At 41.8% G+C, this 23546-nt stretch overlaps 4 protein-coding genes across 8 annotated transcripts; 2 read left to right on the top strand and 2 right to left on the bottom strand.

The window, feature by feature from the left end:
• Positions 1-2538, bottom strand: sptssb (serine palmitoyltransferase, small subunit B). The gene is made up of 3 exons (XM_077722862.1): positions 2461-2538; positions 2180-2397; positions 1-1153 (listed from the first exon to the last, which is right to left on the bottom strand). Exon 3 carries the CDS (start codon positions 1150-1152, stop codon positions 838-840), a length of 315 nt encoding a protein of 104 aa, XP_077578988.1. The 5' UTR covers position 1153; positions 2180-2397; positions 2461-2538; the 3' UTR covers positions 1-837.
• Positions 2539-3888: 1350 nt separating this feature from the next.
• nmd3 (NMD3 ribosome export adaptor) lies at positions 3889-10228 on the bottom strand. 3 transcript variants are annotated; one of them, XM_077723361.1, is made up of 16 exons: positions 10008-10228; positions 8933-8987; positions 8487-8621; positions 8294-8390; positions 8124-8204; positions 7664-7792; positions 7299-7389; positions 6996-7074; positions 6437-6533; positions 6137-6254; positions 5344-5489; positions 5152-5264; positions 5000-5072; positions 4805-4911; positions 4614-4684; positions 3889-4315 (listed from the first exon to the last, which is right to left on the bottom strand). In XM_077723361.1, the coding sequence occupies exons 2-16, from the start codon at positions 8974-8976 to the stop codon at positions 4185-4187; spliced, it is 1512 nt and encodes a 503-aa protein (XP_077579487.1). In that variant the 5' UTR covers positions 8977-8987; positions 10008-10228; the 3' UTR covers positions 3889-4184. The 3 variants fall into 3 exon arrangements, with proteins under 3 accessions (XP_077579487.1, XP_077579485.1, XP_077579486.1); XM_077723359.1 differs by lacking the exon at positions 10008-10228 and adding an exon at positions 9309-9465; XM_077723360.1 differs by lacking the exon at positions 10008-10228 and adding an exon at positions 9342-9448.
• Positions 9922-17523, top strand: LOC144200956 (von Willebrand factor A domain-containing protein 5A-like). 3 transcript variants are annotated; one of them, XM_077723355.1, is made up of 20 exons: positions 9922-10194; positions 10392-10441; positions 10838-11040; positions 11111-11333; positions 11594-11760; positions 11851-11965; positions 12046-12221; positions 12291-12379; positions 12476-12620; positions 12872-12951; positions 13263-13377; positions 13555-13713; positions 14228-14331; positions 14406-14656; positions 15096-15146; positions 15480-15512; positions 15952-16017; positions 16350-16573; positions 16981-17104; positions 17208-17523. In XM_077723355.1, the coding sequence occupies exons 2-20, from the start codon at positions 10399-10401 to the stop codon at positions 17285-17287; spliced, it is 2448 nt and encodes an 815-aa protein (XP_077579481.1). In that variant the 5' UTR covers positions 9922-10194; positions 10392-10398; the 3' UTR covers positions 17288-17523. The 3 variants fall into 3 exon arrangements, with proteins under 3 accessions (XP_077579481.1, XP_077579480.1, XP_077579482.1); XM_077723354.1 differs by having other exon boundaries at positions 9922-10215; XM_077723356.1 differs by lacking the exon at positions 15480-15512 and having other exon boundaries at positions 9923-10215.
• Positions 17524-17800: 277 nt separating this feature from the next.
• On the top strand, positions 17801-23003 carry LOC144200957 (WD repeat-containing protein 20). The gene is made up of 4 exons (XM_077723357.1): positions 17801-18592; positions 19639-19821; positions 19904-21289; positions 21644-23003. Exons 1-4 carry the CDS (start codon positions 18170-18172, stop codon positions 21689-21691), a joined length of 2040 nt encoding a protein of 679 aa, XP_077579483.1. The 5' UTR covers positions 17801-18169; the 3' UTR covers positions 21692-23003.
• The last annotated feature ends 543 nt before the right edge of the window (positions 23004-23546 follow it).

Below are 23546 nucleotides of genomic sequence, written 5' to 3'. Positions count from 1 at the left end.
TTTTGCCATCGATAAGGCAGAACAGGTTGGGTGACTTGCTCTTTTATTTGTGTGAATCTACGCTTTTGTTTCAGCAACCTTCTCCTTTCTCAAAGCACTACTGAGTGTTGCCTAGTTACTGCGCATGGGCCACACACTCTCTGCTTTTTCATAGCTTTATTTATGACTTGATAACAGAGTGAACAAAAAAAAGATTAATGATGCGTAACAAAGCATTGTGAAATTGGAGCAAAGCACAGGGTGTGATTTGATTTGTGGCCATGAGAGAACATAAATAGTAAAAAAAGGTAAAAAGAACTACAGTGTGGTAATTGACATTGAAACCAGTCAAGCATTTACCAGTATAGTATATAAATATAGAACTTTGTATAAATAACATGTCGTCAACAAGCCCTTCAACCCTCCAAAACACACAAAAATGAAGCCTGCAAAAAGTGAAATAGAATGTAATCATGAGTCTCACTTTGGCTTGTGATTGGCTGCTCAGTAAGCCCCAGATCGAGTCGGTTTTATCAAGGGTGTGTTGTATCAATATTTGCAGGTGCTCAGCAGCGAACGCACCTTTCTTGCATACCGGCAGTTTAAACACGAAAAGGATTGTGCCACGCGTCAGTAGTTCATCATAACGGTGAACTTTTCCCCGCATATCTGAATGCAAACATTACACATCCTAATTTGAAACCTTGCAGTATGCGGAACTTTTCTTTGGTCATTGTAAAGCATTTACTGAGATTTTTTAATTTTTCCAATGGTCAATAAAAGGGAGTCAGTGTTCTGAGAGTGGCAACAGTGCAAATGTAGCTTGACTTTCTACGTCGCTTGATGTGTTCCATTTGATTAATCAATCAATTCGACGCAATCCAGATCATTCTTAATCATTGGATGCTCCTCTCTGTAAAGGGAACGTAGTGTCCAGAGGGGATTTGAACCCCCTGCGGCACTTTGCGGCCAAGCGCCGAAGAAGAACTCGAGTGCTAGGCGCACGTGGATGGGCACGAAGACATAGGAGGTGTAGATTACCATGGCGATGGCTGACAGCAGGAGCCAATTGAAGAGGGACTTCTCCCATGGCTCCAGTACATAGATGCCAGTGACCAGAAGGTACTGGTAGTAGAGCCAAGCCAGGTACTCCCTCAAGTTCTTGAAATTCATCCTGCAGGATATATGAAAGATTCATTATATTTTTAATAGTCTTCATAAATTGAAAAATTATAATATAATACTTACATAGTATTTCATAATATCAAGAGAATTTTGGCTAACAAAAGGGAGATCCACCTAGTAGCACTTATGTCATGCATTTAATTAAGATGCTAAATTTTTAACATGTAGGAGCATATTGGCAGTGAAAATTTCAATACTCATAGATATGTTCACTGTTTATTGTCCGCAAAAAATATATGAATGAAGAAGGATTCAGTTATTTTGTGTGTTTTAAGTTGGGACTGCAATTTCCACTCAATTCAATAGGGGAGAGGTCAATATATGTGCATGGTTATGGAATGAATGATATTAGCCTCTCAATATTTATTATTTCTGTATTTCACAGTGGTATGAGTTTCAAGTAGAGCATCTTTAATATGAAATGAGGAAATGACAGGATAGGAAGCACAACATTTTGACTGCATTGGTTACAACAGAGTGTATGTGTGAGTTTAAACACTGAATAAATTAAACTCAAAACGGGTGTGCACATATATAATTAAAAAAAATAATATATATGTATATATGTATATATATATATATATATATATATATATATATATATATATATATATATATATATATATATATATATATATATATATATATATATATATATATATATATATATATATATAGAAAGAGGGTATTTTTCCAAATACTACAGGTTCAATAATACTACCATGATAGTTAGTGTTTTTGTACTCTATTTTAACAGCTACCAAACAAGCTAATTGTATACATTATGTAAATGACATTTATAGTATCACCCTATTTATTGCCATTTTTCAAATGTACTTGCATTAGCAGGTCCTTTTTATTTGCAGGGCAGTGCAACCATCACATGCACACATTCCACAATCAACCGTCACCTAATTTGACCTCTCAATTTTAAAAAAAAGTAGATTTAAAAGTTATATTTTTTTATATGGACATGATGGAATTTCTCAAAGCATGATCAAACTTAGCAACTGACCTTTAAAGCAGCAAGTTGTCTTGGTCCTGCTTGTTAATTTCTAAGCACTGGCGGCCCGTTTGTTTCACCGCAGTTGCCTTTGCGCGTTGCGCCAGGAGTAAAAAAAGCTGCCTCACCAGTTTGTGTCAAGCTATATGTAGTAAGACTGTGCAGATGATGACACCACACCCACTGGCTGTGGTTTTGCTCCAGCAACGCTGCCGCGGTCGCTCACCTGGCTGACAGGTGGACAGGCACAAGTCAAACATATATAATGGAGTTTTTGGGGGATTGGAACACACCTGGGAACTTTGGGGTGCTGCAACCTTTCACCACGTTGCTGTAGCCACTCAGATGCTGAGGATGAAGATGCTGATGGCACTGCAGCGAGATGTTTACGACTGCAACTTCCAATTCATCTCACCTGTTAAAAACCTAGCATCCCATTTGAGATTGCATAACCACAGTCATTGATTCAGTAAATGTGGAATATTGCATTTTAGGTGCAAAAAAGTCTTACCTGATCATTGACGGTAAGGACACATCTATTTGAACAGTTACTGTATGTCTAACTCTGACAATGAAAAAATATTTTTTCATAAAGTAAAAAGAGACAAAGTGAATAGTGAAGATGGATGGAAATAAAACCCAATATTGCACTTCCAATAATACCATTGACCACTCATATCTAACATTGCATCTTGAAGGAAGCAACATCCATCCGCCTTTTTTTCGCTTTACTGCAAGAAGACAATGAGAAAACAGTTGGGAAATCTTGCCTCTCCATCTTTACACTTGGATGACCATCTCAGTTCCTTCACTTAATAACAACATGCATTATTGACATGTAAACACAGGAAGCGCCAAAACGGCCAATCGCGCCTGGGTTCACACTGCTTTGTTTTGAATGTGGGGATGGGCTCGTCAATAGCGGAAAGGAAGGCATTTACAACAGCATGAAGCATGAATAATCCTTTTCTTGTAACATCTACTTTCATGTAAAGCCAGAATTTGCACCCCGATTGTGAGATAAATAACTCAACTAATGCACAGCCTGTGCAGTTTACACAGGCACATTCCACCTGTATATTGACTGTAAACTGAAAATGGGAGCATGTCGAGTTGAGTGGGAGCATGTTTGTATTGAAAGGTTGCTGGCAGTTAGCAGGGCTCAGTTTTCACACGTGCCAAGATATCTGGGAGAAGTGGGTGATGGAACGTTTACAAAAAAACAAAAAAAAATGCAGATCTTGGTTAAGACATTGTTAGAATTACCCTGGTCCCCACCCATGCGATTCGGTCTATTCACTTTCCCAAGATCAGATGTCAGCTCAAGTTTTGGCCAACAGGACTGTGGAACTCCCTTCTTGTCTTTCTCACAATCTTCAAGGTAAGAGTGTCGCACTCATTAAGAAACACTACTTTTGACTATGAAGACATCCCCTGTTATAAAGTGATCAGATATGTGCAACCATGAAAAATAATCAGCATTTTGATCACATTATTATTATTATTTTTTTAATTGATGAATTAAACCATCTGATTTTGGGAATCAGGAATTACTGTTGTTGTCATTTTACGGCTAGTAATTTTGTTTTATTAGGAAAAATATGGCTTTGGAACAAGGCGATCTGCATGTCCTGATCAAATGTTAGCAATTATATTAATTAGGGGGATCAATGTGTAGAAGATCACCTAAAGTGGATATTGTCAAAATAAACCATTCCATGTGCTTTCCCGTGTATATTTTATTTGTCAATTGACTCTGTTGACAAAATCTAATGGCTCCACAATGGTTATTTGGATGTAGATAGCCACTAAAGCGGCATTTGACCACAAGTTTGCTCTTATCAGCCAATTGCGCACACTGTCATTGCCTTTACAGCAATTGAGCTCTCTCACTCCTATACACAATATCACATGTTTTTTTTCATGATAATGTTATTACCTCAAACAAGCATAATCTGTCTGGTTTCAACTTGTGAGTTAAAAATGAGATAGTTTAGCTCAACCCCTGTCGGGATGTTTACTCAATCATGTCGGCACCTTCGCCTCCCGTGGCGTCTGTTAGGTGGAGGTCTTCCAGCATTTCCGCCAGAGAGATAAATGGCGCGGCGTCGTCATCCGTGTCGCTTTCCACTGGCTTCTTTGAGGCATCTGAATGAAAGATTTGTAAATTCAGCAGCATTAGTGCACCAACAACAAATGGGCCAATATAATATAATACACTCCATTAAATTATGATGTGAAAAAGAAACTTCAAGGAACATTGAAAGTGACTAGATTCTAAAAATCTTGAGACATATATTTCATTGGTGACAGTATAGCCAACTTTTGCCTAATCTTGGCAGTGCTAATACAGTTAATCGCCCTATACGAGTACTTTTAACCAACACAGACAGTATATAAAAGTTTTTTAGCAGCAGCAGACCGCCTACAATGTTTAATTGCTCACCTCTGTAGATGTTAACATTTTTCCTCAAGGTCTCGTCTTCCTCCAGATCCTCCAAGAAATCCTGGTATTGCCTGGAGAGAAGAGAGGAAATCACAATTTCCAGCCAACAGAAGGTAAAAAATATCTGATATAGAAGATCCCGTTCTGGAGGGATTTTTATTGTTTGAAAATTGTGAATAGAAGATTGGTACCTCTCATCATCGGTATCCATGCCTTCATTGTCTTTGGCCATCTCCTGCAGTTTCCAGTTTCTGCGTCTCACTCTGCGGCTTCGGTCATAGCTCTTCTTGATCAGTACCTTCAATGGTCCAGATAATGTTTTAGTGACTGAATACGCACAATTCTATGTATCGTGTCTTATAATATAAGATAATATATATTCATACCACATCCGGTACATGATGAGGGTTCATCTTATTCAGGAACTCATCATTGACGTTGGAATTAGCAAAATCAAAACTGTAGGAAACAAAATGGCAGCCTACAGTCACTCTATTCCTCAAACTGATTAGACCTGTCGTCATTCATCCAAACTCACCCCATCGCCAGGTCCCCAATATTGAGCAGGTGTCCCAGAAAGGTGCGGCAGTGGTACTGCTGACTAGTGTTCATCTCTGACGTCTTTTGTACCCAAACATCCGCCAGGATGTGCTGTATCACATGCAAGATTATGAAGTTATTAAGATGTGGCACACTAGACTAGAGTTGTACTCTGTTGATTAAGGCTCACCTTATTGGACCTCATACCAGCTCCAGCAGACAGCTTCTGGTCTCTGATGATGTCGATATCCATAACAATAAACTCCTCCAGTTGCCGTGGGTTACAGAGGCTGCTGAAGGGATCGCGCCAGTATGTGCTCCCATCAACCTCGGCAACTGTGAGTTAAAGATGATTCATTATATAATAAAAGCATAATCACGGGGCATGAGTGCAAAAACGACGAGGCAGCAAAGTTTCAGACTCCTTTTCTTTTGGACAACACATAGAAGAAATAAAGTTTTGAAGTATTGTGTTTCTCTCCTAATCTATTATCCTTCCCAGACAGCACTACAATGTGAATTTGAAGCAATTACAATAGAGATGAAGGTCAATAAACGCATATCTATGGGGACGAAATATTCAAATCTGTGGTTAATTATCAGGAAAAACATCATATCCACATAGACCACTTCTTTCAAGAGTAATTCATAATGTGCCTGCGCCTGTCAAAATGTCCAAATTCCGCTGACGGACACGCCAGATAACACAGGAAAAAGAAGATCCCTAATTGCCACCATACATCCACTGATTAAGAAGCGCATCCCGTCAGCCGACTTGCGGCTAATGAGCAATGACGGTGTGCATAAAAAATGTTTGTCTTCAGATTCCTGCTGTTGCATTTTCCACTGTCATGACTGCAACTGTGTAAAAGATGGCAACGTGGATGCCTGGAGAGGATTTGCGGCCAGCAAATGGATTGACTCATCTGAACAAGTATCTGGTTCACTAATTTTACTGGGGTGAAAGAAATTAGTGGACTTACTCTGCAAAGTATTTGGATCCATGAGGTGGATTGTGCTGGTGACGCGGACACACACGCACACTTGACCCATGTTCCCTAGGCTCTGCGCCAGCCGTGGCGACAAGCACACAACGTTATCCTGCCAACCGGAGAAAAGAATTGGTCAAAGTGAGGACTGTCAAATTGTATAGTTGAAAAAAAAAGGGCTGTATGTTAAAGTGCACAAAAAGATGACAAGTTAGTCACCAGGTATCGCAACCGATTCAAAATATGGCTTTCACATTAAACCTTGTCCTTCTGTTCGCATGACAGTTTACATACCTTGCAAACTGGTACTATTTCCATAGAGTATGTTGTCTTGTAGTTGTACGTGTTGGAGTGGATGTCATGAGAGATGAGCCTCTGGGACAACTTTGACCTTTAAATTTGTGGAAAACAAAATAGATTTATAATTAGAGACTGTTTATAGACAGGGGGTATTTTTCTTGCAGTTTGGTACTAAACAACTAAAATTCTCAATCGGTTTTGAGTCAGGAGACTGAAATGACATCTCTTTGGCTAAAAAGGAATGATTTGGTTGCTTCCCCACCAATGCAACTTTGACTAAATTCCCCAAAAATGTGGCAATAATATTGTAATACAGCTATACAGATATAGCAAGAAAATCCTACACAACTCATCTGATTTTGTCATAAATACCCTGAGAATAAAGAAGTCAAAGCATATTCATTTACTTAATGGTTGAGTAAATCTGACCTACTACGACTACCCCTCAAAATCTTCTATTTCCAGTCTACAGCCAGAAAACTACTTTAGCCTTCTGTCAATGAGTGAATTTTTTTCCCCATCACAAAGGCCCTTGTTTGGTTCCGTTGCTCACCGGCAGGGCACAGTGCACTGGAGGAAGTCAACCATCTTTTGAGCGTGCTGCTTGGACGCGTAGTAGAAATCGATACCATCTGAAACAAAAGGAAGCAAGTATACATCAAACTTAGTACTAGCTAATGCGCTGGTGCAGAGCCCATGTGCTACGCAACAAAGAAACACTGGAGAAGACAGGAGAAAGTGAAAGTGGCGGTCGGAACAAATACATTGATTTGTTAATAGTAAACTGGCTTTGAAATGAGGGTTGCCATATAAAAATACATACCTTTTAAAAGAAAAAGAAGTGAAAAAGACTTACCATGAATTTCTTTGATGTTGAGGGCATTCTGGTGGAGCTTGTGTTTGAGGATTAACTGCTCCAAATAGTAGAATGTCTTTTTGTGAGCAGTCTGTTTTAAGAAATAAAAATACAGGCCAAGTACAAGTAAGGTCATTAATCTTACTCATCAATCTGCACATATTGGTGAGCTACTTCGTATCCTTGCACAATAATAGGGAGAATTAACTTTTCTGGGATATATCCCAAAGAGGGTGACAAGTGCTGTTGACTGGACAATACAACTTTTTCAGTGCCATTGACGACAATAGTTGTCCAATAATGTGACTGTCATCAGAAATTGACACATGAAATATAATCTTGGGGCCTCACAGTCATTTATTTACCTTCTGTCTGACTTGAACCACTGCATTCCAGAAATCCTTGGCCTCCACGCGGTGGCAGTCATCACACATTTGAGGCTGAATGACAAATTCCACCACAAAGACCTGCTGTAAGATGGCCCCATTCAACACCTGTGGATGCCAAAAGCTAGTTAACCCACTTGCAGCTTTGCAATCATCACTACAAGAGCTGAGCATGCACTTTCCTGTTCTGATTTCTACACCATTTAATAGTCATTTAATTTTTTGGTGCTTTTAGTCCTATTATTGAGAAATAAACATGTTTTGTATATTTCCACCTCTCAAAATTCATATCATGCATGGGGCAGTATTACTCTCTGACAATAGCATTATCAAAAGTAGCACCATATCAAAGTATTGCAGCTCTAAAATGCATTATTTTTATTATTATTATTATTTTTATTTAGGTAAATAAATGGTATAAATGGCTCAAAATCATTACCTCCTTCTGTATGGTGAGTTTTATCTTAATCCTTTTGGAGTGAGGCTCTGTCCACAGAAAGCCAGCGTCAATAAGACGGACCTATAAAAAAGCATGCATGAAATAGTAGCACCCCTTACACAGCTTCTGGAAATCTCATCCGACAACAGTAGGAAAAAAAATAAACATACTTTAGTCATAGAGCACTTGATTTTCTTCAGACAGAGTGCAAGCAGCTCTCTGGACTCTAGCGCACACTGCATCCATGTGGCTGGAGGCTGCAAGTACCTAAATAAAAAAGACTGATTAAACACAAGGATATTGTTTCCAGGTCACAATTCACAAAATGAAATTACGACTTTTTAAAAAAAGGATCAAACATACCGTTCGCATTGCTTGCAGAAATGCACCGTGACTTGTTTGGGAATTCCTTCCGAGATGTCAACCTGAGTGCGCAGACATGCCACGCACATGTTGGCTGGGTTGGGAGGAATTGGGATGCCACAAGTGCAGCACAGGCTAGGGAAAGTAGTGTATGAATACAATTTAATTTAAAAATGTACTTCTTTCAAGCATCATCTGTGAATATATAAGGAAGTTGTGCAATTTGTGTAACGTAATTGATGGGTAGAAAAATTGAATCATTTTTGGATGGTTACATGATATAATAATGATAAAGGGGGAGTGGCTCGTTTGGAATAATACCATTATTATTTCCTTTTTTCCATTCGTAAAGCTATTTTAAAATGGAAAATTTGGGGGAATGGATAACTCCACCAATTATGGAGCCTAGTTTTGATACAACAAAAAACAGCAGGTACATTACTTACATTTTTCCCTGTGTGCTTGTAGAGGCAGACTGGATGTACTCCATCCTTTAAAAACCTGATGGGGAACAAGACTAAGTTATTTTCTTGTTGTTGTTAGGACTTTCAACTCATCCGATCAGTGGTCGTCACAGACATTTTATTTTAAAACAAGTGCTTCATCAATCAATTGAATAGCATATTCGCGAATGTGTAGATCGTACGTATTTGTCAAAAAAAATAATGCAACGCACTGATCCTTCGAAGTGTCAAACACTTAGCATTAGCATTTAATTCTATGGTGCTATTACTCGTGAATAAACTGGAAGACAGCGGTTGGAAACGATAAGACGATTTCTCAAAGACACTTGGAGAGTTGAAACAAACTAAAAATATTTACCGATGGCAGTAAAATGTGAAATTCTAAACACACCCTCAGTCCCACGTTTTTCTCCTCGCGTTCCGCGGAAAAGGCTGCGATACGTCACTCAAGTGAAAGACCAGCGAGCTGCCTTGTTGTGTGCCTGAGTATAACTAAGCAAACGTTTCAACTCATATTTGGATTTAGAAATGCTCATAGCTTTTTCTGCGGCCACGCAGCTCTTGGGTCCTGGTTTCAAATCCAGATCGGTCCTCCTGTGTGAAGTTTGCATGCTCTCCCCTGGCTTACGTGGGTTTTCTCCGGGTACTCGACTTTCCCCCAACATCCCAAAATATGCATGGTTGGCTGATTGAACACTCTAAATTGTCCTTATGTATGAGTGTGAGCGCGAATGGTTGTTTGTCTCTTTGTACCCTGTGATTGGCTGGCCACCAATTCAGGGTGTCCCACGCCTTTAGCCCAAAGTCAGCTGGGATAGGCTCCAGCACCCTCTGTGACCCCTGGTGAGGACCGAATGCGAGATTGACTATAGGTCAAGTTGAGGGCAGCCTGCTTTTGCGTAATCAATATTTACATAAGCATGACTAGAATAATCTAAAGAATTCATATGCACTCCTTTTGCTATAAATCATTCGTGATGTTGTGTCATTTGTAAATCATGTGTAAACATTCCACCCAGTTCATGTTTTTTTTAAAAATCGACTGATGCAAACTCACCCTTTTTCGAATTCGGATCAACTGGAAGTATGAGTCACTGGATGACGCGGCCACATACTTCTCTGCGGTGAAAAATATTTCTGGGCGTATATCTGCACACGCCAATCTTAAACAAGTTGGTCTCGGTTTAATATCAACAACCTTACCCGGACTGTCGCGCACTTTCACCAAGAGAAGACTCCTAAAGGTTTGTCTTGTGCTCTTCTAGGTGAGCAACTCGGATATCATGTAATACCCGCGTATTAACATAGCCTGGAATCGAAATAACTATTACAGAAATTGTTTCGCAGTTAAAGAACTACTACTACTTTTTTTTAGGTGAATGCAATAAGCTTCCGTAAACTATCACTAGGATTTTTCTGTAAAATATTCATTTGTTTAAAGGTATACAATGGAGCATTGCTGTGGACTCCTGACACCCACGAAAGAAGCTGGTACTACTTAAATATTATTTATATCTATTGTGTATGTATTGTTATGTACTACCGTATTGGCCCGAACATAAGATGAGGTTGAAATAAAAGTGTTGGTTGGCTTATATATGTATAATACCATTTGAAAACCATATTAATTGTAAAGTGATTATAAACGTTGTGTTTATTTAATTAATGTGACCATTATTTATATAAAGAAGGTATTTGGAAATTATTTGGAAGTCAAATATAAATAAAGACATAAGACAAGTATCATGACCAAACCAATTTTTTTCCCAATCAAAATACACCACACCTTCTTCAGACTGTTTTGTGTGTGTGCATTTATTTATCAATTGAACCGTAAATTTTGAGAACTGTTCTTTCACATTTGGGCGTGCCTTTTTTTTTTGTTAGTTCCTCTAAAGGGCATTGATGTGGATGTGGAGGTGAAAGACCACGTAGCTGTAGTGGTCTCCACTTTGCACTATGAGAACAAGGAGGACAAAGCCATAGAGGCCATTTTTGTCTTCCCTCTGCCCGGCGATGCTGCCGTCTGCCAGTTCAGTGCCAAAATTGGACAAACTGAAATTGTAGCCGAAGTGAAAGAGAAGCAGGAGGTGAGTCGGATCCCAAAGTGGAGGAAGCTAGAAAAAAGACAATGTAAACATCACGTGTCGTGCTCTCCAGGCCCGAGAGGAGTATGACGATGCGCTGAGCTCCGGTCAACAGGCCTTCCTCCTGGAGGAGAGTAATCAGAGCCCAGACATCTTCTCCCTGAGTGTGGGTAGTCTTCCTCCGGGAGAGAGCGCCTCCATCAGGCTGGAGTATGTCACTGAGCTGGCTGTGGAGGCCGATGGTGGGCTGAGATTTTGTCTGCCAGCGGTGCTCAACCCTCGCTACCAACCTCAGGGTAGGACAAGCACAATTGGCAATTATTCTTAGCTACGACAGCTATCCTCGGTCAGCGGTACATCCGTGTGTTTCCATGTAACTTGTCGAGTATTTTTTGGTGGGGAGTAAGTACTATAAAAATTGGGTGATGTTGAACATGGACGATTATTCGTGTCAGGGCTTCAAGGCCTGACTCTGAAAAGGGAAATTCCGCAAATATTTACAAATATTACAAAAATACATTCAAAAATATCTACTGTGAATATACATTGGTTCCAGGAAGCAACAATGATGGCGTCCAGATTAAGTCTGTACCTGCCTCTCTGGTGCCATACAGTCTGTCCTTCTCTGCCCTTGTGTCCTCTCCCCGTCGGGTCTCCAAAGTGGACTCCAAGTGTTCGCTGGAGCCTCTGCAGTACCTCGACAAGGAGCAAACCCAGGCAGTTGTACGTTCTGTCAAATGTTCATATCTTCCGCTGTTGCTCACAATTGAAGCGTATTACTTAACCCTGTTGTCCATATTTATTGAATTTCAGGTTAAACTTGCTGCAGGACACAAGTTTGACAGGGATCTTGAGCTGTTTCTTTACTATATGGACACTCATCAGCCAGCTGTTGTGGTGGAGGCAGGGAAGCCTGAGGCCAAACCAGGTGAGAGTGTAACAGGTCTACACGTCTTTGGATGATTTTTATGTGTTAATGTCGCCATCCCTATTTTTGTTCTGATTCAGGCACGTTGATGGGGGATACTGCTGTGATGGTTAGCGTGTACCCCGAATTCCCTCAGTCAGTGACGTCTTCATTGGCCACGAGTGGAGAGTTTGTGTTTGTACTAGATCGATCTGGAAGTATGGATTGTGCCATTAATGAATCTAGTAGGAAGCAGACTCGCATCAGCAGTGCCAGGGTATTCATGATCGGGTCATTCATTTGTCCTCCTACTCTGCACCGTCACTCACGATCCGTCTCCACACAGGACACACTCTTGCTGCTTCTGAAGAGCCTGCCAATGGGCTGCTACTTCAACATCTACAGTTTTGGCTCCACTTTTGAACACCTATTCCCGTAAGTATCGAGCACATTTGGCCCATAGTAACTCTCTCTCTTTCTCTATCAAGTATCGATCAACTGTTTGTGTGTGTGCTGTGTTTGTGATTCCAGGAAAAGTGTGGAATACAGTCAGACTACCATGGAAGATGCACTGAAGAAAGTGGGGACGATGGATGCTGATTTAGGAGGAACAGAAATCCTTGAGTGCCTCAAAAACATTTACAGCCAGCCTTGCATTACTGGTCAACCACGACAGGTAATGCTTGTGTACTATTAATTTATCCTAAAATCTTCAAAATGTACTTTCATATACGCGTTAACCACTCTTCCACCGGTCTATAGAAAGGATTTGCTAAGTTAAAATTAAAAAAAATGTGTTAAGGTCAGCCGACACCCAAAAAACACACACACATTCTTTCTTATCAATTCCTCAATTCAAAACCCCTTTTCTTTGCTTTAAATCATAAGCGATGTCACTTTTAAATCATGTGTTAACGTTCTTTCCAGCTCTTTGTTTTCACTGACGGCGAGGTGGGCAACACCAAAGAAGTTATTAAACTAGTGAAGAAGCATTCCAACTCACACAGGTAAAGGCCTTAACCAACCACAAAATTGTGACCATCTGGAAAACATCACAATACCCACTGTATCAAATATTGTCCCACTTGTAATGATCACTTTGGAATATCAAAATCAATCGCTGTGTTGGTAGTGAGCTAACTACTACCGCTAAACTGTAATGCATATTTAATACTTATCTGGTTATGTTTAAGACACATTGTTACATCTGTAAGTGATATTTGATCGAGTCCTTGGACTGAATAGTTGCAGAAGTTTCTGGCTGTATTTGCACTGTTTTGTTTCAGTGTGTTTTTGTACACGTAAAACTTTATTGCAGGTGTTTCTCTTTTGGCATTGGAGACGGGGCCAGCACTGCTCTTATCAACGGTTTAGCTCGAGAGGGAGGAGGTCACGCTCAATTTATTGCAGGCACTGACAGGATGCAACCAAAGGTTGTTGAGGTTTTTTTTTTTTTTTGCAAGATTGCATTCCATACATTTATTGCTGATATTATGGCTTGGACCAACAAGCAGATTGAATTGAACTGTGCTCCCCTAGTTCACAACTAGAATACAATGAAGTGATTTTCCATTCACCCTAACTTATGAAGTATTATTGTTGTTTACCAGGTGATGCAATCTCTGCGGTTTGCTCTACAACCAGCAGTGGAAGACATCTCCATGACTTGGGATTTGCCAAAGGAGGTGTCTGTCACTGTTTTGTCTCCACCTCTTACTACTATTTTCCATGGTCGACGTTCACTCATTTATGCTCAGCTAACTGGCCAGGTAAGCTTATGACTGCCTCAAATGAACATTTCAATCTCTCTTGAGTTAAGATATTTATTCATTTAACACACACAATTTCCAATTTTCTTACCTCCAAATACGGTGCATCCTTTAAAATCACCAGAATTCTTATTTGAAACCGAGTTAGATCCCACACGTTAAGATTATGCAGCCTTGTCGCGTCCGTTACATTCACACAGGGTCAATCATGTTTTGTGAAAAATGTTAATTAGCCATTTAAAGCCCAAACCACCTAGTTCCATATTTTAGCTCCCAGGTTAGCAAAGAGCCAGATGCACTCATCAAAAGAGCCACTTGTGGCTCCCGAGCCATATGTTCCCTACCCCTGATCTGAACTATCCCAACAGAACATTGAACAGGTTTCACTTTATTTCACATTCTTTTTGAGAATTTGTGTACCGTTCTTAAAAATAAACGTCTTGTACAGTACATGTTTTCCTCCCACTGACCCAAAATGTAGTCTTGCTGCTTATGGGGTGCAATGTTTCCTCAGAGTTTAGATGCAAAAGATGGTTGCGTCACTTTAAAGTACAGCCTGGTTGGCCAGCCAATCCAGAATCAGCTTCGCTTCGCCCTACAGCCCAAAGAGGACACTGGGTAAATTTGAAACAATGCGCAATGTGTCAGTCTCACTGTGAGTACTAAAAGCCATATCATTCTTTTGCTTGCAGTTTAACAATTCACAGGTTGAGTGCTCGGACAGCAATTCGCTCCATGGAGATAGAAGATGAAGACCTTTTCCTGCCTTTTGAAGAGGCAGAAGACCAAAAAGTGCAACACGATGAATTGAAGAAAAAGGTGGTGGAACTCAGTGTCCAGTCAGGTGTGAGCAGCAGCTACACTGCTTTTGTTGCTGTCTGCGAGAACGACAACAAAAAGGTTAAAGGACCTTTACTGCGTCAGACTATCCCAATTTCAGGCCGTGAGTTAACGTCGATCTTGATGTGCGTCTTTGTCGTATATTGGCAATTTAGTATTTTGCAAACAAAAGTTTTAAAACACAAAAGGTGTGTGGTCAAATTCACATTACAACTCCATTTCCTAAAAACAGATGTTTTTGTCCAAATTTTGCCCACAAACTGGCATTTCTTGTTCTCCTCGTAATTCGTGATAGAATGATAGTGACTTTTTAAATTAAATTTTAACAATGAATATGAATCAACGTTTTCTCTACTATCACTGCTTTGAATTACTTGGATTGAGTGTTTACATATACACCATTTGGTCATATTTGTGACTTCCTATATTGCCACCCATCCAATTTTGCTGAAAATATGTCAATAAAAATACTCCTAGATTATGTAGAAACTTAATGTTAGTGTCTTTTTCCTTGTGACATATGCTCTATTATTTTATTTCAGGTTTTCCTCTGGCGAATGGGTGTAATTTTTCAGCATGCCCTCCAATCCCGTGTAAGTACCGTGTATAATAATATACTCCTATGCAATTCACTTTTAGCACTATCTCCGCTTCATGCTTGGCTGAAGAAATTGGCTCAACTTTTTCTCGCCAATACATTTTGTAAGCTCTTCTCTTCTCGCAACTTCCTTAAAGCTTCACCCATTTAAGTGTTTGATGTGTTCGACGATTCACTGCCTGTCGTATTCTTCTTATTTTGCTATCCAACCAACTGCGCATGCCATGAAAAGATGTCAACAACGATCCTCCTACAGTATGTGGGAACTTAGCGTCAGCTCTGGCATTTCCCGTCTTTCTTCAGTGACCTATATATTGTTTTATTTTAGCATTTCGTAAGAAGAGGTCAGGCTATGTACCATGTGAGTGTTGCACCCTGCATTTTCTTATTGCTTGAAACACAGAGAGAAATAATCACACAGTGATTAGTTGTTGTCTTCAACCAACTTTTACTGTAATAATTCACACAAAAAAACATAATATACAATTACACCCATATATATACATATATATTAACAACATGTTAGAACCCAAAACAATTGCACTTGTTCCATAAACATAAGATCAGATCAGATTAAATTAGATTAGGTTAGATTAGAATTTTATTTCATCCCTACTTTGAGAAATTTCTGGGTTGCAGTAGCAAGACAGACACACAAGACATTGTGGACCTAGGTAAAAAAATTGTATTTCAGTGCTCACAAACACACAAAATGTACTGACTTGTTTATATTTTGGATGTTATACATGCACTATCTGATGTTCTGTTCTATTCTAACAATGCATTTTCTCTTGGGAAAGGCTGTCTCAAATTAGGAGCTCCAGTTTTCCAGGATGCCATGATGCTTGACTGTGATATGAGTACAGGTATACAAACTCACGATTAAATTGCTGTTATTATACTGTGAGTAAAAAGAGGTTTCCTAAATTTTGATGGCAAAATAAAATGCCTTTCTAATTGGTAATAATGTTCAATTTTTATTGACACATTAAACGGTTAGTATAATGTGCTACAAGTGAAGACAAAAAATAAGAATGAATATTTTCATGAAAGTAAATAATGTTTATTCATGTCTAAACTCAGATTATAAACTGCAAAATTACAATAATTGTCCCGTTTCAGTAAAAGGTCAAATTTGAACTTGTGGGTCAACTCACCAAAAGATAAATGAACCAGTTTCTTTCTTCTTGTAAATTAGAAATGGATTCATTTCAACAAGATGAGGAATATTCTTGCGAAGATGAGGAGGAGGCACTACAACAAGAGGACATGCAACGACCACCATCACCAGCCATTGCCAAAGACCCTTTACTGCAGATGGTGTCCCTTCAGAAGGCGTCTGGCCACTGGCTCTTTGAGGAGGCCCTGGCTTCAGTGTTGGGGAAGACCAGCAAGGAGCTAGAAACACCTAAACCTGCAGCGGTGAGTCTCTTAGAGGGAAAAAGCAAGGGAGAAGCATTAACAATGTGTAAAAGTGCTATGATGGCAAAAGTACATATTGTAACGTTTCTCAAGTTCATGTATTATTATTACTACTAGCATGTTTACATCTACAGTTTCACTTAGAAGAATAGTATTTCACTCTCCAGGTACCACCACTATATCTGCCATTCAAATGGTGTAGTTTAAATGTACGGGTAAATTCATATGTTAATTGAGATTTCGCTTGGTAAAGCATAAAGGTATCAAAATACATAGATCAGACAAAATATTCAAAATCAGTTTTGTTTTAGCGTCAAAATGCCCAAGTTGCAACGTAACTAGTTGTACTATGTTTTCCCACTCTGAGTCTTTCCTCCTGTGGTCTTTTCTAACACATGGTGAATTAGGTGAGCAAGGAAGTATGGGCCACCATCTTGGCTCTTATCTGGCTTCATGGGCTTAAGTCGGAGGCTCAGGACGAATGGCAGCTTCTGGCCATGAAGGCTGGATCATGGCTCCGTTCTCAAAAGAGTAAGGATCCTATAAATAATAACATATCACCTTGCTTTATACTATTTTGAATGCAATTGAGGTTCTACATGTCCCCTGATTTTTGTTTGATTTTATTTTGCAGTTTCGGGTCTGGTTGAGTGTGTAGCAGCTGCCAATACTTTGTTGGGTTGTAAAGTGCACAAAGACGTGCTGGGAATCTGAACCTCAACACAGAAGAATCTATCCATCCTGGTAACACTTGTTCCTTGCTTGTATCTTTTCAATGTAGTGTGTACTTTACTATAAGTGCACTATTACATACTGTGTCACATTTCTTGTGGCAGTAGAACATGATTACAGTTGCTGTTTGTTTCTACATCCATTATTACTAGTTTTATGTTCTCCATTTTTGTTCAAATGGATAATAAAATTTAATAAATACTGCAATGTTTCTGAATCATTGCTGTGTACTGCAATTTCATTGCACAATGATCACTTTTGTCAGATAGCTTGGATTGTTTTAGCTATTCCTGGTTGTTTTCTCAAGTTTGTCCCTGCAAACAAAACAACCTTATTTCTGAGTAGTTTAAACAATAACAAACCTATACAATGAAGAGCATAAAAAAGACTGGATTCGGTTTCCAAGCGCGGGTTTTGTGTTCCAATTGAGGTTTATGGTAAAGTGGACCAGAAAGGGTCCAAAATGCGGCCCGTGGACCTCATGTTTATCGAAAATGAGCAGCAGTGCGCAGCTGCTCCAGGGGGCGGAGGGGCAGGCAGCTCGGTGGGCTCATTTCTGCTCCCAACTTGAAGCGCTCGTGGTGAGGGGAGCAGCTGAAGGATGACGCCCTCGCCGACTCACGGCAGCTCTCCGTCGGACCTCAGTCTTCGGGCCGCGCCCGCGGCTCTGTAGATGCCGATGCTGGAGTAAAATGCAGCGGCCCACACGAGCAGCGCTGGTCGGCCTAGCTGAGCACGACTGCGCGCCTCCGCCGCTCCCGTGTCTGCTCTAGTACTTTTCTTTTTGTCAATTATTCTCACCGCGTTAAGTGTCTCCTGCCTGGTCAAGACTTTCCCCAGCGGCTCTTTTTTGGGGGGGTTAAAATGGCCGGAGATGGCGGCGCTCTGAAGGATATCAATGAGATTAAATCACAGTTCCGGACCAGAGAGGGCTTCTACAAGCTGCTCACCCTTTCGGACTCGCAGCAGCGGGGCGGGGGGCTGCCGAGGGGCGCCTCCGTCGCCGCCGCGGCCACGCTGGGTCCCGCGGCTGCAGGTGGCCCGATAGCCAGCGGAGGGGTCGGGCTGCTCCAGGGCCCCGGAGCTGCCGCTGCTGCCGTCGCCGCAGCCGCCGCCGTCGCCTCCTCGTCGAATGCCGCAGCCAACTCCTCCCCGGCGGGTTTCCTGCCACCGGTGCGGGTCTCCATGGTCAAGCTGCAACCCGAAGACCCGGGAGAGGAGTCGGAGCGGGTGTGCTTCAACATCGGCAGGGAGCTTTATTTCTACACGTACACCAACATTAAAAAGGTGAGCCCGGGTTGGGCGGCCCTCTCGGGCTGGGTCACCGGGGTGTACGTATACTGGACGCTCGGTGTTAGCTTTGCCTGCTAACTAGCCTAGCACTCGGCTATTTTTTTTGCTTGTTGCTGGGCTAATGTAGCGCTTAGTTGCTTTCAAAGCACCGTGTCAGTGATTTATTATGCTCCGTGTTGTTACTTGACGTGACCGGGCGGGTTAACGGTCCACAAGGTAACACTATTTTGGTGTTTTTAAACCATCTAAGGGTGAGTCATGTAGCAGAAGATGGTCAAGGTGGTTGAGGAAGATGTCAAGAAGATGCGTTTCGCACACATCAGCTGGTTTTACGTGATGCAGAAAACGCCTTCAATGTTTTCACGGAAAGGCCTATCACGTGTGTGGGTGTGTCAGGTTTACCTTCAGAAATGAGATAAATCACGTTCATAGTTTCTGTATGCAATCTACGGTAATGGATTCAAATGAGCATGAGGATTTCAAACGAGGATGTCTGGCCACAGTTCAAATTTTTATTAGTACGTTTTCCAGATCTGATTTCCTCCCGCATTCCAAAAACATGCGTGGTAGACTGATTGGGCACTGTAAATTTGCCCCTGGGTATGGGTGTGAGCATGAATGATTGTTTGTCTCATTGTGCCCTGTGATTGGCTGGCCACCAATTTAGGGTGACCCCTACCTCTGGCCTGGAGTCAGCTGGGATAGGCTGCAGCACCCCCCAAGACCCTAATGAGGATAAAGTGGTTCAGAAAAGGGATGTTTTCAAGTCATAGTTAAGATTCTAAGTTAGTGTTTTTTTTCAACAAAGGATGTAGGCTTTGTAGTAGCATTACCATTCTCGTAGTGATGCTTCAATTTTCAAGACAGCTCTGGGGTTATAAAAGATTTTTTTTTTGTGTTTCAAATAATGGATTTAAAATACTGTTGGGATTGGAATTTCAGATATGAACTAGAGCAAAGGTATAAGTTTCATAATTCAAGGTGATTTATTGCATTATTTGGTGTCAAGTTTTGTCAAACTGCTTCTGTGTGTGCGGCAGGCTGTTGACCTGAGCAAGCCCATTGACAAACGGATTTACAAAGGCACACAGCCCACGTGTCACGACTTCAACCAATACTCGGCGTCGGCTGAAAGTGTGGCGCTCATCGTTGGTTTCTCGGCCGGACAGGTGCAATACCTGGACCCCATCAAGAAGGAGACTAGCAAGCTATTCAATGAAGAGGTACTGAACTTCCATTGCTATTCTTCTCCAATGGTGATTTTTGTTAAAAGCTATAATTCTGTCTTTTGTCCTGACCACGCAGCGTCTGATCGACAAATCCAAAGTGACGTGTCTGAAATGGCTCCCCAAGTCCGAAAACCTGTTCCTGGCTTCCCACGCCAGCGGCCACCTCTACCTCTACAACGTGGAGCACACTTGCGGCACGGCAGCGCCGCAGTACTCGCTTTTGCGCCAAGGCGAGGGATTCGCCGTGTACGCCTGCAAGACCAAGACACCCCGAAACCCGCTTCTCCGTTGGGCGGTGGGCGAAGGCGGTCTCAACGAGTTTGCCTTCTCGCCCGATGGCGTCCACGTGGCCTGCGTGGGTCAGGATGGCTGCCTGCGGGTCTTCCACTTTGATTCCATGGAGCTCCAGGGCGTCATGCGGAGTTACTTTGGGGGCCTGCTGTGTGTCTCCTGGAGCCCCGACGGAAAGTACCTGGCCACCGGGGGCGAGGACGACCTCGTCACCGTGTGGTCCTTTGCCGAGAGCCGGGTGGTGGCCCGCGGACACGGACACAAATCCTGGGTTAACGTGGTGGCGTTCGACCCATTCACCACTTCTCTGGAGGATGAAGAGCCCATGGAGCTCAGTGGGAGTGAGGAAGACCTCCACCAGGGCGGGGCGCCCAACAACACCACCCCGCATTTTGGGCGGGTGCGTACCAGCAGCACCCTCTCCCGGCTCTCCCGGCACAGCTCCAAGGGTGGCGGCTCGGCCGCCGTCACCTACCGATTCGGATCCGTGGGACAGGATACCCAATTCTGCTTGTGGGACCTCACGGACGACATCCTTTACCCTCGTCTGCCGCTTTCCCGCGCCTTCACCAACACATTCGGACCAACTTTGCCCAACTCTGGGGGTGGCGGCGTGGAGGGCCATCACCACCCACCGGTGGTGGGCACCTCCAATCCACCCACGCTGCCCCTACCGCTTCCCCGCTCCCTCTCTCGCTCCAACTCACTTCCTCACCCGGCGGTCGCCAACACCTCCAAGAGCCAGGGTACCACGGAGTGCGCCACTGGCGGAACAGGTAGTGGGACCGGCACGACGGGTGGCGGCCCGGGTAATACCGCGCCGTTCAGCATCGGCCGATTTGCCACCCTCACCCTCCAGGAGCGCAAGTCGGACAAATCGGTGGTAGGCAGCGGAGTTGAGAAAGAACACAAACGCTACCACAGTCTGGGTAATATCAGCAAGAGTAACGATAAGATCAACGTGGCACCGCGAGGCAGCGGGCGCCTGGACGCCGCCAAGGTGCTAGGCACCACGTTGTGTCCGCGCATGCACGAGGTGCCGCTGCTGGAGCCGCTTGTGTGCAAGAAGATTGCCCACGAGAGACTCACCGTGTTGGTGTTTATGGACGACTGCATCATCACGGCGTGTCAGGAGGGGCTCATCTGCACCTGGGCCAGGCCTGGCAAAGTGGTACGTATCGCCGCAATATTGCGCCTATCGGAATCTCCGCTAGATTTCCTCCATTTCAATTCGATTGCCAGAGATACATGATCTTCAAAGTACATTCTCAAAAAAATAAATAAATAAATAAAGAAATTCATAAATTTTCAATTTCACATTCAGTTTTTACTAAAGAATTTGTAAAAACATCCTCTTAAACAATGTGAACGTACCCACATTTAATTTGACTATACGTGATTATCTCCATATTCAAAAAAAATCATTTTTCATTTCTTTTGCCACGCCCCCAATAAAAAAAAAGACTAATAACAACTGACTGTTGCATTTTCTCATATCTAACTTGCTTCTTTTTCTGTCCTACAGAACTTGACAGCACAGAATGGAAACTCTCCGAGCGGCACGGTGGTATAGCGAGCGTCACCTCCTCTTCCCGATCTCCTAAAACGGAAAACGAGCGTCAAGACCGGATCACCTCACCGCTGCAGTATTGCCCAGCCCTCATTCCAGCAGATGCCACGGCCAGCTGTATTTAAGTAATTTATTTTATCATGAGACTGTGTAGTAATTTATACTGTAAATAGACAAAGTACTCTAATGGGGAGGAGGCTGCACAGAAAAGCAAGAGAACATGTCGTACATTGAAACACACTGAATGTCTTTTAGGGGGTGATGTCGGGATGTCACACTTTCTTTTTAAGTTCACGCCGGATGCTCTCAAGGCGCAACGACGCTCGCTGGGAATGGCGCGTCACCCTCGGGTCCAAGTCACGTGACCGCGTGCACAAAACACTCACGCAGTTACTGGCGGTGTAGCATCATGTGTATGTCTTACTCATTCGTCATGCACGAATAAGTATTAGGCACTCTATGGAAAGAGGAAAAACAATCAAATGTTATGAGAATGAAGAAATCACTTTTTAAGAGTTTCCTTTTTGGGGGAGGCGGTTAATAGAGTTTTAAGGAAAATGGCATTTCATTGAAACCTACCGAAATATGATTTTTTTTTAACATGGTTTAAAGGCAAAAATTGGCAATGTTTTAATAGTCATATTTAATGATGAAAATGCTAAAACAACTAAACAAATAAATGAAAAGAGGGCAATTATAACATTTATATATAATGACAATGTTAGAATTGTTTCTGAATACTTGTCATAAGCTTCCACTTTTACGTTGGCAAAGAAAATACATTTTTAAAATGTTTATGGGGTAAAAGAAAAGTCTTTGACAAAATTATAAATTTTCAAGACAAATAAGCCTCATCCTAACAAATATTGACGTCGCAAAATTTTTATTTGTGTATTATTTTTAATCTTTTCCTTTCCACCTAAAAAGTCTCTAAGGATATATTTGTGTTTCTTTTTTGGGGGGTTACGGAAAATGTGAAATGTTTCTTAATAAGCAAAAAAAAAAAAGTTAGCCTTTTTCAGTAAGAGGAGCGACGTCATCACGCACACCTCAGTCCAATCACCTTTATTCTTCTAATATTTGCGTTTTCCCTTTCCCAGTGTGGCCCTGATACTCCTTGGTAGTCGTTGCACCTGAATTGCCTCTTGCAATAATTTGCACACACACACACAAAATCACGGCCACTCCACTCGCCGCTCTGTGGACTTGACTCCATACTGTACAATTTACATTGACAGCTAAATACCTACATTTGGACTAAAGTCTCCTGTGACTCTTTTATGCTTTGCGGCGACAATAAAGATGAGCCAAGTAAGTGTGTGTGTGTGTGTGTGTGTGTGTGTGTGTGTGTGTGTGTGTGTGTGTGTGTGTGTGTGTGTGTGTGTGTGTGTGTGTGTGTGTTACTCTTTCCTTGATCATATGACTTTTTTTGCTTTAATTCTGGATGGCGAAAATTATCATTGGATTTTCTTGAGGTATTTTAGGCTTTCAATAAGACAATGACAATTTGGTGGCTTTCTGATCACCTCCAATCCATTGAAAAGTAGTTTTTATTTTGATTTAGGTTGGGGTGAAGCTAGGTGCATGTTACTACATGTATAGTTATAGAGTTGACAATACCCTCATGTAATTGCTCCTATGCAATGGGTAAGAACATACTGGCTGGCCATCATGCATAGGGGTGTTTACATAAGGAGACTTGTTTTACAAGTTCTAAAAGATAGTTTATGTGATTATTTTACTTCAGGCAGGCCTCAAATTCAACAGAACCTGTTTGCTACAGAACAAGGGGAAATGTTTTTTTAACCACAAAAATCAATTGCCTTAATGTGTAGTGCCCAAACACATATACATCCAA

This window comes from Stigmatopora nigra, chromosome 8, assembly GCF_051989575.1.
Source record: "Stigmatopora nigra isolate UIUO_SnigA chromosome 8, RoL_Snig_1.1, whole genome shotgun sequence".
NCBI classification, from domain to species: domain Eukaryota; kingdom Metazoa; phylum Chordata; class Actinopteri; order Syngnathiformes; family Syngnathidae; genus Stigmatopora; species Stigmatopora nigra.
Note: the sequence above shows the minus strand (reverse complement) of the source record. Positions and strands in the feature narration are given on the sequence as shown.